General features: G+C 42.9%; 1 protein-coding gene across 1 annotated transcript; it reads left to right on the top strand.

The window, feature by feature from the left end:
* Positions 1-8578: 8578 nt before the first annotated feature.
* Positions 8579-9151, top strand: LOC138983155 (putative nuclease HARBI1). The gene has a single exon (XM_070356563.1). The coding sequence runs from the start codon at positions 8579-8581 to the stop codon at positions 9149-9151; it is 573 nt and encodes a 190-aa protein (XP_070212664.1).
* The last annotated feature ends 6888 nt before the right edge of the window (positions 9152-16039 follow it).

Below are 16039 nucleotides of genomic sequence, written 5' to 3'. Positions count from 1 at the left end.
TTATATATATAAAAAAAAAATTATTACAATTTTCAGATTTTTAATGACCAAAGTCATTAATTAATTTTTAAGCCACCATACCGAAGTCCGGCCGATAAGGAATGCAATACTATCACTTTTGGATCAATTACTAAAATTCTAATTACCAAACTCATTGATTTAATTTGTACGCTTCCAGGGTGAAATGCAATCCATTAGTCTGGACTTAGTCAAAGATTGCTTGACCAAAATTTCAACCAATTAGATTGAAAAAGGAGGGCGTGACAGTGCTGCCTCATCTTTCACTAAAACCAGATATAGCGTCATCAAAGACATTTATCAAAAAAAGGAAAAATATATATAAGAATAGCATCTGGAAGAATGTATATGTAAAGTTTGATGAAGATCTGTCGAGTAGTTTTCGGGAAATCGCTCTACACATACACACATATAGAGAATATTAAATGGCTTGCTGTGTCAAACCAGATTTACACGAGTTGCTTTTTTGTTGCTTCTTTATTGCTTTTTTAAATATTTAACTGCGAGCGAAAGCAAGCTTTTCAATATTTAAAAAAGCAACGAGTGCGACACAGCAAGCCATGTGGGCCTAGTATTCTGTTTATCCTACATAGTTACTGTATACTTACGTGTATGTTACTCAAAACGTCCCGCAGTTGAGGCGTCCAAATTGAAGACGCTTCTTTTGGAACCTCGATCTTTTCCAAAGCCTCGTGAAATCTTTGACGTCAAAACAAACAAACGTCACTCTAGAAAGTGTAGCGTTACATGTTAGTTCTAACAACTCTTCCAGGGGAAACAGCAGTCGCAAAAGTCTTTCGATAATTACGTTTGTCTCGGTGACTTGGCATCATGAGCAGGGGAAAAGCAGGTCCGTGCCAGACTAGTTTGACACTACCTCATTTACATGATATTCACACGTGTGGTTTGAACGATATTGTTATCTCATAAGTAATCTCTCTCACGTATGTAGGATAAACATACGTACACCACCACCCTCGTAAAATCAAACAGCAAAGAAATGCAGTGACCATTCCCGCCATTTTGTGTTTGGGTTGACATTTCCACTCGTTCCAGTGAGGTCGTAACCTGACAAAGCGAAAAATCGGGACACCCTGGGGACGGGTAAAGAGTTTTCTTCAATCATCTATATTTTTTCGGTCGTCCTGCTACAACAGCAGAGGGCCGGCGTGTGTAGAAGGGTGATGGGGGGGGGGGGGGGGGGGGGGGCGGGCGGGGGCTAGGGAGTTGTGGGTGGTTGGGTCAGGGGGGCAAGGGGGAGGTATGGTGGAGGTAAAATAACGCCCGTCACCTGTCATGCATTTTTCTATCAGCGAACTTCCATACATTTCTGAAACAAGGAAGATACTGCGAAGGAATGTGGAAGATTCATTTAATTGAAAAGTGGTGTTTTCTACTGATAAAGAACAGGCATCGGACATGAATGTTCATGGTTCAGGTTATAGCCGTTTTGCTCCTAAACCCGGTGCGAGAACTTGCTAAACTGGGAGCGGGTAAGTGAGCAGCTTTGAGTCTGTTGCCACGCATAGGCAAACTTGTATGTGTTTACCATAAGCGGCAGGGAGAAATACAACATGTATCACTTCTTTCTTCAAACTTGGTACACGGCAAACCTCTGGACCGCTTGTACTTAGGTCTATCGGATCATGCAGTCAAACGTAACAGGTATAACAACACAAGAACGGTTACAGCTAGACTAGAAGACTAATTAGAACGCGTCTTCGAAAACTAACTTCGTTCTCAGTCGTCGAGAACGTTACTATCAGAAGCGGAAACTCTTGCTCACGCCAGCATGCATGGCAAAACGTATCAGTAACTATTCATGTTGTTTTTATAGCCGCCTTTATGCTAAGCATAAAGCTGCTATTTAGGATTCACCAGGCTCTGGTTGTTTGTTTGTTTATATCTTGAAGAGTTTAGACTGTATCCCAGGCACTCTGGGGTCAATTGAGCTCAAATTTGGTGAGTAGCTTGGAATTGTGGGGCCAAGGGTGTGTGCAAAAAAATTACGTTCCGTATTTGCTTTACACGCTTTTGGCACCCGGCCAGGAAAAAGCGGCTGATTAAAGATTTCGCATGAGGACGCGCGTTGTCGAAGAAATGTGCTAAGTGAGACTGCCTAAAACCGGCTATTTATACACGAAGCATGGAAGCTTTTACAAAGCATAGCCGTGTACACTAGTCAGATAACATATTTTTTAATTCGTTTCAGTTGTTGTCAAAGACGTTTTCAACTTAAAGTGAACGTGTACGTGAAAGCGCACGTCTGGGGTTGAAACATCGTCCCGCGGCGGTCTAAATACGTGCAGGGTTTTTTATATACTCTAAGAGAGGCTAGATGTCGACGAGCTCACGATAGCTCAATTGTTTAGGGCGCTCATATGGGAAGGGCTTCGAAACTCCGCATGGCCCGAACATTTTTCAGTTTATTATTTTCATCCGAGCATGCAGCTTTCAGTTTTTTTCTTCTGCACTCCGTTCTCGCTCTCTCTTTCATTTTATTTAAATAAAAAATAAAAAAATATATATATATTTTTTAAATTTTAATTTTTTTTAATTTAATTTTTTTTATTTTTTTAACATTTGTAAAACAAATGTTAGACCCCGAGACGGTATCCATGTCCCACCCCCGTGTCACCACAAACACAAGGCGGCTAATTTGACACGTTAATGTCAATGCTTGTTAGTGTCTGTCGTTCCTTCAGCCTTGGACTTATATGTCATTCGATACACTGAAACTTCTTTATCAGATTTGTAATAGGCGTGTCAGTCGCATAGCAAGATAAATCCGTTTACGAAACAATGGACAAAACCTTCTTTTTTTTTATCAATACCCTTCAGCTTCGTCGAGTGTTGTTTCGCACATCCCATGACCTGAAAACCAACGAAATCCATCCATCAGATCTGATTGCCTATGCACCTCCTTTTCACAAGAGGAAGCTTCAAATTCTTGCAAGTCATCAACGTCCACTGTTCGGATTCAAAATCATTGGACAGGTTTGATTATTTGTACGCTATCACAAAAGTCACTGGTACTCCCAAGAACTTTGACTGCAGGCGCTAGGCAGGCTTTGTTCGGCAGCTCAGATTGACAGACTCTAGCGAGAAAGGCTTGGAGACTTAAACACCATTCGGTATTTGAAACAAGTCTTCTGCGACTTTATTGATTTCTGTTTGCAACTTTCGTCGGCCTTACCACCAGAAGAAATTGGTTATCGTTATTTTGCCGTTTAGTCTAAAGATGGAAGAATTATTCCGGGCACAATCTTCCATTTTTCTGCCCCGCATTTCTAGAAATTGCATCTTACGTCACAAACGTGACCTTAGTAGTAAGACTGTTTTGCATGGTCTGTCTTTTTCATCCGTGGATGCCCCACTCTCCTCTACAACCAACCCCTACCCCCTCTCTTCGTTCTCCCCCCCCCCCCCCCCCATTCCCAGAAACTCCATCTCCCCGTTCCCTTCTCCTACCCCCCCTACCACCCCTAGCACATCCCCCCCCTCTCCTCCACCACCTCGCCTCCAGCTCTTTTCATTCCCCACCCTACCCTCACACCACCACCCCCCCTCCCAATCTGTTTCCCTGTTCTGCATTCGATTGCAAACTTCCCGGATGGATGTGGAATCCGTTCAGGTAGCTACGTCACAAAATCAACTGCTTTACCACAATTTCAGAATTTGGCCACTGTGGAATCAAACCAGGCGGAGAAACTTTTTGGGGGGCGTTGTGACGTAAACAGCGGGGTATATTTGGGCTGTGGGCGTCCAAGGAAGCAGGACTCAATTTTCTTGTCCCCGCTCTTCCAAAGTACTGACGTCGAGCGTCTTTTGCTTCTGCTGTATCAGATACCCAACATTTTCTTTTTTGAGTGAGATAAATCCATTATTTAAAACATGTCCCTTCGCTTTCGTGTCCTTGCCCATACGTCTTCAAAAGTGTATGCCTTTTCCTTTGACTGGAAACGTATCCTTTCCAAGTCAGACTTCCCTGATCGACCAAGAGGTGCGGACATACAGTGAAGTTTCTTGAAAGAGAAGCCTATTTTGTGACCAAGGCAGAGTCCGGTTTAACTGTCATAAGATTAAACAAAGTAATTAGGTCGAAGTTCTTGTGAACATTTTGTTTTGTCGTGAATTAAACGTTCCAATAATTTAACTTTCTTGTAATTTTGTTTTTGTCATAAGATTACTACGGCCTTCTCAGTGGAGGCTGTAGTATGATTTTGTTCCATGGTCAATACTGTGCGGAGAAGCTTGTTATCACTGTAGTATTAAAGGAACAAGGTTTTCCCTTCAAAAGTTTAAAATGTGTTGATGTTTCTCTCTGAAATCAATACTATATTATACAGCAGAAAAGCCTTTCTGTAATATTCCCATTGCCAAAAAATATAACTCTGCATAGTATCCTGTAATTATCATCAAAGGGACCTTCCACATAACTAAAATGCTCGAAATCGCTTCAAAAGATATGAAGTTTTGTGTCTTGTGTTAAAAATGATACGGAACAAAGAAAACCTTATCTTTTTAGAATGCACTTTTGAAAGTTCAATTACAGGCGCACGACCACAACTCGGACGAATTGAGACTCTAAGAGTGGATTGAGTGCGTCGCGCGCGCACATGTGCTTATGTGTGTGTGTGTGTGTGTGTGTGTGTGTGTGATCGATAACGTGAAAAATTGAATGTGTGTGTATGTGTGTGTGGGTGTGTGTGTTTGTGTGTGAGTGTGTGTGTGTGTGGAGGTGTTTTTAGTATGTGTGTGTATTCGAGTGCGTAAGAACGCGTTTGTGCGTGTGTGTGTGTGTGTGTGTGTGTGTGTGTGTGTGTGTGTGTGTGTGTGTGCGCGTGCGTACGCGCGCGCGTGTGTGTGTGTTTGTGTGTTTGTGTTTGTGTGTTTGTGTGTGTGTGTTTGTGTGTGTGTGTTTGTATGTGTGTGTTTGCGCGCGCGCGCGTGTGTGTGTGTGTAGGAACGCAGCATCCTGAACTCAGGTCAAAATGAGTTCGGCTCATTCTCTCCTTGACCGGACGCTACAGTCCTACGCGAATCTATCAAAACAAAAATACAGAGTTATCTCCCATATGGTTTTCGCGAGCATGATCTAAATTTGAGATCAGTGTTCGCGAGACGAAAATGATTGCAGATTGGCCGACTTCGACAGTGATCTCCGTTCTGTTCTTCACAGTTATGATAAAGACATCGTTCTAAAGTAAAACAAGTCGACATTTTGGGGCTGCTGCCGGAAGGAGACCGTAATATATGGTTTCATCACTGTCAACTGGTTACAGAAAAAATCGTCTGCTCCAGTTAGCGCCGAAACCAAACGGTTGATTATCACGTGACACTTTTGCCATATTTAGAGTTGTTTGCACAGTAAATACAGCCGCAAAAAATAGCTCGCTTAAAACTGTCTTACATATCAATTCCTTTGTAATTTAAAAATTACAAAACACCATGAAAAATCATTATCGACGATCGCGAATCTGCTTATATCAATAACTAGATGATTACCCGCTTCGCCGGGTACCGGCTTCGCCGGGAAGAAGTAGAGCCGAATACCAGGCTGCGCCTGGGACCCGGCTCTGCCGGGTGTACGCCGGCTTCGCCGGCGCACGAAGGAAAGGAGATAAACGCGCAAAACACTGGAGACCTTCTAAAAATAGTAACGTGCAGTGACCTTCTAAAAATAGTAACGTAGTAACGGGAATATGGATTGACGCCACACGGAGGAAGGGAGATAATCGCGGCTGAAAACACTGGAGAAGATAAGGAAGAGTTACTGGTAGTGGATCCCGACAACAACAAAAAAAACCCACAAAAAAATCGGTTCAGCGCGCACAGCGCTGCGCGCTGAGAGCACGTGTTGAAATATCTCATCGATGAGGTTGTTTCCGGGGTGTAGCTGAATACGGTGTCCAAATTTGAAAAAGATCCACCGAGAACTTTGGCCGTGCATCGCGAACAGACAGACAGACAGACAGACAGACAGACACTAGTCGTATATATATATAGATACATTACAACAAGTCGCGTAAGGCGAAAATACAATATTTAGTCAAGCTCAGTCGAACTCACAGAATGAAACTGAACGAATTGCATTTTTTCCGCAAGACCGTACACTCGTAGCATCGTCTGTCCACCGCTCGTGGCAAAGGCAGTGAAATTAACAATCCAGAAAAGCGCGGTAGCGGTTGCGCTGAGGAGGATAGCACGCTTTTCTATATCTCTATTCTGAATGTGTTTTTAATCCAAACATATCATATCTATATGTTTTTTGAATCAGGAACGGACAAGGAATAAGATGACATTTTAATGATTGTTTTGAAATCGATTTCGGAAATTTAGTTTTAATCATAATTTTTATATCTTTAATTTTCAGAGCTTGTTTTTAATCCGAATATAACATATTTATGTGTTTTTGGAATCATAAAATGATGAAGAATACGATAAACGTAATTTTGGACGTTTTATAAAAAAAATAATTTTAATTACAATCTTCAGATTTTTAATGACCAAAGTCATTAAGTAATTTTTAAGCCTTCAAGCTAAAATGCAATCCCAAAGTCTGGCCTTCGTCGAAGATTGCTTGGCCAAAATTTCGATCAATTTGATTGAAAAATGAGGGTGTGACAGTGCCGCCTCAACTTTTACAAAATGCCGGATATGACGTCATCAAAGACATTTATCGAAAAAATAAAAAAACCATCTGGGCTTATCATACCCGGGAACTCTCATGAAAAATTTCATAAAGATCGGTCCAGTAGTTTACTCTGAATCGCTCTACACACACACACACACACACACACACACACACACACACACACACCACGACCCTCGTCTCGATTCCCCCCTCTATGTTAAAACATTTAGCTAAAACTTGACTAAATGTAAAAAGCTCTAAATATAAGGAAACTCAAGGCATCCTGTCAGGGAGAGAATGAGCCGAACTCATTTTGACCTGAGTTCAGGATGGGAACGCAGCTGTTTGGAATGAAACGTTGTATTCGTTTTCAAAAACTTGCTGAGAGATTGTGAGCGGAAGTCGTCACAGAGTTTTGGCCGAGGGACACCACATCTTGAACACGCGGCCAGTACCGTGTAACTGGCCTTGAGACCGATCGATTCAAGGGGGACAATCTCAGTCATCTGAAAGAGGGAAATCCAAACGCAATCCGCCTTGTTCGATTGACGGCTAAAAAACAAACTCAGAAAAAATCAATTCTGCGTTCTTGATAGCAGTTTCGTCCAGACTGGACTCCAGCTTTTGCTTTTCTTATTTTTCTCTATCGTCCAAGCCAATAAAATCGAACAAGGCGGATTGCGTTTGGATTTCCCTCTTTCAGATGACTGAGATTGCCCCCCTTGAATCGATCGGTCTCAAGGCCAGTTACACGGTACTGGCCGCGTGTTCAAGATGGGGGACACCACCACCGATCTGTTCATGCTTTAAGATGAAATAAGAACATCCTTTCACTTGAACACATCCCAAAAATCAAGAGCGTAGCTACATTCTGTAGACCTCTATTTTAGGAAATGAATTCTCAGATAAAAAAAAAAAATTGGTGTTATTAAGAAAATTAAATCAGTTAAAAAAATTCAAATGTTAATAGAAAACGGCTCGGTTATCTATTTTTGGTATGTGACCGACGGGATGGATGCGCGCATCCAACGTACAATCCTTTGCGTAATGAATGTGGTGTCAGAGACGGTATAGCGCACACGTACAGTCTCTGCATGCGTACTCTACAGTCTCTGATAGGGTGCATGGTCGCTTAAGGCCCGGTCACACATAGTTAACAGCCCAAAAGTCGCGTAAACGCATGAATCACGCACGAAATTCGATCCTTACGCGATATATGCGCGATTTGCGCATTTCATCAGTTTGTCTGACGTGGAACCTCCGTAGTTGTCCGCCGATGTTCGCCGGATCGACGCTTTACGCGATTCCAGGTTTTGAGCAGCTCAAAACTTGGCTTCGCGTAAGAGTTTACGCAGTATTGCGCTGTTTTATGTAATTTCTGCGTAGTTTGCGTAGTTCTTAAGCAAACAATGCGCGAAATATGCGTGGAATATCAGTGATCGTTCGCGAAAATGTTTCCGCTATCGCGTTCATCGACGACTTTCCACTGACGATTAGCAGACATATGACGCATGTTTCGCGCTTGTAACACCTAGGTATCACTGATTTTTTTTTATTGGCGTATGTATCTCTAAAAGAACACGTAAATAAGCGCATGTAATACTTATGAAATACTGATGAATCACTGATGTATCACTAACAACTCACCTATGATTGGCGCTATATAAAAGCGGCTATTTTATCATCTCCCGTCAGCCCAATTCCTGCTGCCGAGGGGTGCACATCGCACCCGAACGCCAAGTTTTTCTCAGTCCAGCATGAACCCCCAGAGGAGAGATGTTCTCGTGTTTCTGCTCCAGAACCAGAATGACCAGCTGCTGCAAGTTCATGAGAAGGAGGAGACGGAGGAGAAGACAGGTCCCAAACGTGTGGGTGAGGAACTGGATATCTAGAAGACCACAGCTGGGCTTGTATGATCAGCTGATGGTGGAGCTCCGCAATGAAGACACAAGATCCTTCCAGAACTTCATGCGCATCCCTCCAGCCATGTTTGACGAGATTGTCCAGAGGCTGACCCCCAGAATTACAAAGGAGACAACCAACTGGAGAGCTCCCCTTGATCCTGGTCTGAAGGTGGCCCTTACCCTTCGTCACCTAGCATCTGGCGCCAAGTACCGTGACATGCAGTACGCCTGGAGGGTCCCCCACAACACTATCAGCATTGTTGTCAGAGAAGTCTGCAAGGCCATCATAGAGGAGTACGTAGATGAGCAGTTGTCACCTCCCACCACTCAAGCAGGGTGGCTGCAACTGGCAAATGACTGGTACCAGAGGTGGAACTTCCCCAACGTCATCGGCGCTATTGATGGCAAGCACGTGGCCTGCAAGGCTCCCCCGGACTCTGGCTCCGAGTACTATAACTACAAGAACTTCTTCAGCGTCATCCTCTTTGCCATGGTGACGTCTGATTACAAGTTCCTGTGGGTAGACGTGTCTGGTAATGGTCGGCTGACGGCCTTTCTTGGGCGGCATGGTCAGAACTATGAGTGGCCCTGAAACAGATGAAGAATGAGAACTTGAAGAACTTGGAACAATGTGCTGCCTGCGACTGTTGAAACGGGAATGCCAAGGCGCTGCGGTTGCATCAGTTTATATATGCGCGGAACGGACGTGTGCGCTGCTGCGCATTCCTTGCGCAGTTCATGCGCGAATCATGCGCGATTCATACGCAGTTCATTAGTGATAGTGCGCAGATTATACGTGGTTTTCCGTGGACCTTTGCGTGCCTATGCGCTGTAGTTCGTGGTTTGTTAGTGATTTTTGCGTGATCTTTCCGTAGTTCTTGCGCAATTCATCGCGTAAATCAGCGAAAATGGTCAAATTCTCGACCGACAAGCACGCACAACTAAATTGTATGCGTGATTCATGCGTTTACGCGACTTTTGGGCTGTGTGACCGGGCCTTTACACTAGAATGAAAGTATCTTTTAAAGGCACACTCCTTCCCGTGTAAACAGTTCGGCTCATCATCTGAGATCTGGCCAGGCTTTTACATGGGATAATACCACCCCTCCACTTGGTCACATACCGTAAATGAACAGCCTGGGTGCTCCGTGTGCACAAAGGTGATTTTTTTTATGAATTAATTTCGTAAAAGCCACAAGTGGCTTGTTTCTTTAAAAAAAAATAAAAAATCTTCAAAAACTTCCAGCGCACCACAACAAGCAGTCAAGGTGTTGATGTTTGCTATGTGACCAAGAGTTGGGATGGTTTTATCTTATGTAAAAAGAAACAAAAATAACAACACCGTGCCGTTTTCTCGAGAAGGAATACGACGTGTGCCTTCACAAGATATCTCTTTTTTTTTAAAATTTTTAAAGGCTCTTTACGTTCTTTCTGTGGTTTGTGGAGGAGTGCGAAAGGGGTTTGTCGAAAAGTTTGAGTTATCTTTTCGTCATATGATTATGGGCTCGGCAACTTCCTCTCGGTTTCCTGCGGGAAATTGTATACAGGAATTAAGAAACCTTACTGATATAATGTAGACAACTGAAAGCAGAAAGTATTCTTCTCATGTTGTTGTTACATTTAGTCAAGTTTTGACTAAATGTTTTAACATAGAGGGGGAATCGAGACGAGGGTCATAGTGTATGTGTGTGTGTGTGTGTGTGTCTGTGTGTGTGTCTGTGTGTGTCTGTGTCTGTCTGTGTGTGTGTGTAGAGCGATTCAGACTAAACTACTGGACCTATCTTTATGAAATTTGACATGAGAGCAGAGACTATAGAGTATACAGAGACGCTTCATCCTTCTTTGCGCTGCGGTGCGAAAGTGAGACCGGCCAGCCCAGCGCGGGAAAAGAGCCACTCCCTGCCGCACAAGGAAGTTCGCGTATAGCGGCTGCTGTCGGCTGTGTTTATATCACGTTTATATTAACATAGTGTCTGTTCTGTCCGGCTGACAGTGCTGCAAAAAGTAACTGAACGAAAAAATATGTTTGTTTGTGAACATCCTTTTTAAATGACCATAAAAACACCGCAGAAAATGGTGTAGATTAAAATTAAATCAAATTTACTTAGGCGGCAATACCCGCTGCATCGCTGTAGTTATGTAAACATGATTCAAGTCAGTGTCTTTTCACGAACTAACCGTCGTTATTTTTGTGTGTTTTAGTCAAATACAAATACATACTGTATACATGGTCACTTAAGCCTGAGAAAATATGTCAGGAATAAATCGTTAACGAAATAGTTCCCGGTCAAATCGGTAACTAAGGTATTTAGTCAACTTGAATTGGCGTCGTCCCAGCACCTCTAAAGTGAAATGGGTAGTCAATTGCACGGTGCTAAGAAATTATCATGTAAGGAAAACTGTAAAATACAGCAACTTAAACAACATTATTGTGACATAGCTGACTTTAATTAAAGAATCTTGATCGATCGATGATTGTCTTATTTCTTATCGGTTGCTTCTTTCTTGTTCAGAAAGCTCTCTCTCTCTCTCTCTCTCTCTCTCTCTCTCTCTCTCTCTCTCTCTCTCTCGTTTTTTTCCCTAGTCATAGTTATAGTAAAATAGTTTAGTCCCTCTTTAGGGCGAGGGCCAGATGCAAAAAAGCATATCTATGCTTATTCTTGTCACCCTCGAAAAATAAAGATTTGTCATTGTCATTGTCATTGTCTCTCTCTCTCTCTCTATCTCTCTCTCTCTCTCTCTCTCTCTCTGTCTCTATCTCTCTCTGAGTCAGTTACACACACACACACACACACACACACACACACACACACGCACGCACGCACACACACACTCACACACACACACACATGAATTGAGATGAATTAACGAGGTACGGACCGACTGGATGACACTTTGAACAGCATCGTCACAAGTATTCGAGTCAGTTTGAGAAGTTTTCGACTTTTGCGCTTGGACGAAGAATAGAATCAATTGTTCAGTTGTCCTTCAAAACAAAATTAAGCCTGATGTTAATTAAACAACTGCGCAATCACATTGTTGAGCTTGTGTACAGTGTGTGTTTTCTCTGTTCTGGTAGAATACACGCAGTTCGACGCTACACTTTTTACTGATTTTCCGACATTTTAACGAGAAGAAAAAAAAAAACAAGTCGCGTAAGGCGAAAATACAATATTTAGTCAAGTAGCTGCCATTTTTCAGCAAGACCGTATACTCGTAGCATCGTCAGTCCACCGCTCACGGCAAAGGCAGTGAAATTGACAAGAAGAGCGGGGTAGTAGTTGCGCTAAGAAGGTTAGCACGCTTTTCTGTACCTCTCTTTGTTTTAACTTTCTGAGCGTGTTTTTAATCCAAACATATCATATCTATATGTTTTTGGAATCAGGAACCGACAAGGAATAAGATGAAAGTGTTTTTAAATCGATTTGGACAATTTAATTTTGATAATAATTTTTATATATTTAATTTTCAGAGCTTGTTTTTAATCCAAATATAACATATTTATATGTTTTTGGAATCAGCAAATGATGGAGAATAAGATAAACGTAAATTTGGATCGTTTTATAAATTTTTAATTTTTTTTACAATTTTCCGATTTTTAATGACCAAAGTCATCAATTAATTTTTAAGCCACCACGCTGAAATGCAATACCGAACCCCGGGCTTCGTCGAAGATTACTTGACCAAAATTTCAACCAATTTGGTTGAAAAATGAGGGCGTGACAGTGCCGCCTCAACTTTCACGAAAAGCCGGATATGACGTCATCAAAGACATTTATCAAAAAAATGAAAAAAACGTTCGGGGATTTCATACCCAGGAACTCTCATGTCAAATTTCATAAAGATCGGTCCAGTAGTTTAGTCTGAATCGCTCTACACACACACACACACACACGCACGCACATACACCACGACCCTCGTTTCGATTCCCCCTCGATGTTAAAATATTTAGTCAAAACTTGACTAAATATAAAAACAATCTTCACTTGCTCTCTTCCTCAAGAAATTTGAACATCCTGAAGCCTTTGGCATGTGAGTTTGAGCAATTGATGGCCAAAGACCATGCCCCGCTGTGTTTTCTTTTTGGTGCGGCCATGGTTGTGCTGCACGATATCGCTACTGCTGTGGAAAGGGAAAGTAGGTTTTTACATGTTTCCGCGTGGTGGCGCCACAGGGCTTCCTGTTTCAATTTTCAGCGCCGAATGAAGCGTCTCTGTGTACTCTACAGTCTCTGATGAGAGTTCCTAGGAATGATATCCCCGGACGTTTTTTTCTTTTTTTCGATAAATGTCTTTGATGATGTCATATCCGACTTTTTGTAAAAGTTGAGGCGGCACTGTCACACCCTCATTTTTCAATCAAATTGATTGAAATTTTGGCCAAGCAATCTTCGACGAAGGCCGGACTTCGGTATTGCATTTCAGATTGGTGGCTTAAAATTAATTAATGACTTTGGTCATTAAAAATCTGAAAATTGTAAAAAAAATAATTTGTTTATAAAACGATCCAAATTTACGTTCATCTTATTCTTCATCATTTTCTGATTCCAAAAACATATAAATATGTTATATTTGGATTAAAAACAAGCTCTGAAAATTAAAAATATAAAAATTATTATCAAAATTAAATTTTCGAAATCGTTTTGAAAACACTTTCATCTTATTCCTTGTCGGTTCCTGATTCCAAAAACATATAGATATGATATGTTTGGATTAAAAACACGCTCAGAAAGTTAAAACGAAGAGAGGTACAATAAAGCGTGCTATGAAGCACAGCGCAACCGCTACCGCGCCAAACAGGCTCGTCACTTTCACTGCCTTTTGCACTAGCGGCGGACTACGTTCAGTTTCATTCTGTGAGTTCCACAGCTTGACTAAAAGTAATTTAGCCTTACGCGACTTGTTTTTTTTTTTAATCTAAAGGAACATTCCTTCCCGATTTTAGGATATTCGTACATCAAAACTTCCTATCTTACACAGATAGAATTTCCGCTTTAGATTTTTGGTGCATGTTTGAGTTGAAGGATGCTCTCTCTTTCTTCTTCTTCTGCATTCCCCGGTGTAACACGAAATTTTTACTCCACGAAAAATTTACTCTGGAGTAAATATTTCGTACGAAATTCTTACTCCGAGTACACTTTTCGTACGAGAAAAGAACTCCCCAAGGCACGAAAAAATTACTCCCTCCACGAAATTTTTACTCCCCATTTTATTTTACTTCCAGTAAAAATATCGTACGCAAAAATGGGATGCGGGCGAAGGGATAATGCCAATAAGTGATCTCGCGCACACGAATGTCGCGCTACCCTCCTTCCACCACCAAGACTAACAGGGGACAAGGGAGTAAACATTTCGTACACCTGGCATGGGAAGTTAAATTGCTCGTGTTGGGGTGAAGTAATTTATTCGTTATTTATTCGTCAGGGGAGTAACATTTTTGTACGAAATGTTTACTCGGAACTCACCTGTCTTGGGGAGTAATTTTCTCGTGCAATGGGGGAGTGCTTTTTTCGTAAAGGGAGTAACTTTTTCGTACGAAATGTTTACTCCGGAGTAAAAATCTCGTGGGAGTCATTTTCTCGTGTTACAGGGGCACGCTAAATCGCCAATAAGGTTTTTATTTCAGGGCGATGTCTGCGCTTCGCCGCGCGCAGTGTCCCACTGTGCAGGGCACTGGGCCACGTCTGGCGTCTCAGCGCGTCAAGGTGGGGCAGGACTGCAGGGTGTGGTCAGTGGTTTGAGGGCCTATGCTACACACATACGCACACACACAACGGGCACATACACAAGTATGTAGGCTACGCACGCACGCACAAACACGTATGCACGCACGCACGCACACACACACACACACTGCACACACACACACACTGCACACACACACACACCACACACACACACACACACATATGTATTCACGAACGCACACACGCACACACTTATGCACGCACAGCAGCGATTCTGTCCGTATCTGATATTTTAAAGGAGAGAACGTCCAAATGTCCACTCTGAGTGAATTCCAATCTATCCTCTGCTTTTGTTTTTCTCTCACCGAAAAGCAACAAATCAACACGTCGGCATGGGCGGGGATGTAGCTCAGTCGGTAGCGCGCTGGATTTGTATCCAGTTGGCCGCTGTCAGCGTGAGTTCGTCCCCACGTTCGGCGAGAGATTTATTTCTCGAGTCAACTTTGTGTGCAGACTCTCCTCGGTGTCCGAACACCCCCGTGTGTACACGCAAGCACAAGACCACGTGCGCACGAAAAAGATCCTGTAATCCATGTCAGAGTTCGGTGGGTTATAGAAACACGAAAATACCCAGTATGCTTCCTCCGAAAACGGCGTATGGCTGCCTGAATGGCGGGGTAAAAAACGGTCATACACGTAAAATTCCACTCGTGCAAACAAAACACGAGTGTACGTGGGAGTTTCAGCCCACGAACGCAGAAGAAGAAGAAGAAGAACACGCGGCATTCGACGCTGCATGGAAGCCTCTGGAACACGCAGCTCGCCTGTTATTCATGGCGGCTGCTGTGACGCACTACAGATGCGCGTCATTGACGCGACGCGACTTGTGTGGGCGTCAACATTGAACAAAGAAATGAAAGAAATGAAAAACAACTTGAATCGTCGGAAGTATGAACCCATGTTATTTCACAAACCTGCTCTCCTGGAGACAACGAGAATAAAAACGTCAGTAGAAGCTGTCAACCCCATCGAAGCTGTCGGAAATAGCAGAAGACCTGAGCTAGAAGGGCACGAAGCGAAACAAGGTGCCACCCAACTGTGTGTGGACAATTAAGATGCGGGGTCTGACTAGTTCAAATCACAACAAATCTCAATATCAAACATTTCGACCCCGCGGCTGCCTACCACTTCCGGGAACATATAACTTGTTTTCCTTCATCTTCCGCCTCGTTAACGCTTGCCGTAATTGTGTCCGGCATGAAGCGTAGGTGTAGCAGCTATACTATATATATCACGCGGGTCCTGTTAGGGGGTCCTTCGCCTAAAGCCCACTCGCTAAGCAGGGGGCCACACTTACGTTATGCCTTATAAATCTCTTATGCGACAAGTAAGCGATTACATACACCACCGCAGTTTGGCCTGACACTCGGTATGCAGTGGGACACACTTACGTTATGCCATGTGAATCTCTTATGCAACAAGTAAGCGATTACATACACCACCGCAGTTTGTTTGTCCATCAGCTTCTCTCACGCTCTATTCCTCATAAATCTGTCCATTGTGCGGGCCGAGTTGTCCAATCAGGAGAGGCCAGGCGGTGACGCCCTCTGCTAGTGGGATCCGCGGGGCGCTTGACTTTAAATAAGATGGCGGCCTTCGGTTTGGTTTTCTTCCTCGCAACTGATTTGCTAACTTATAGACTTATGCTACAGAAGACATGAAGCACGTTGGACCACATAATGTGAGTGTTTCTACAAGAATAAGTACGCAAACTCTGTATAATAGCTGTCTATT

Source organism: Littorina saxatilis, linkage group LG12, assembly GCF_037325665.1.
Source record: "Littorina saxatilis isolate snail1 linkage group LG12, US_GU_Lsax_2.0, whole genome shotgun sequence".
Lineage (NCBI taxonomy): Eukaryota > Metazoa > Mollusca > Gastropoda > Littorinimorpha > Littorinidae > Littorina > Littorina saxatilis.
The sequence above is the reverse complement of the archived record's forward strand: the minus strand, read 5'-3'. Positions and strand labels throughout refer to the sequence as shown.

What these genes read in the sequence shown, in the direction of transcription:
- LOC138983155 (XM_070356563.1), top strand. Translation starts at nt 8,579, where the DNA reads ATGGTGGAGCTCCGCAATGAAGACACAAGATCCTTCCAGAACTTCATG.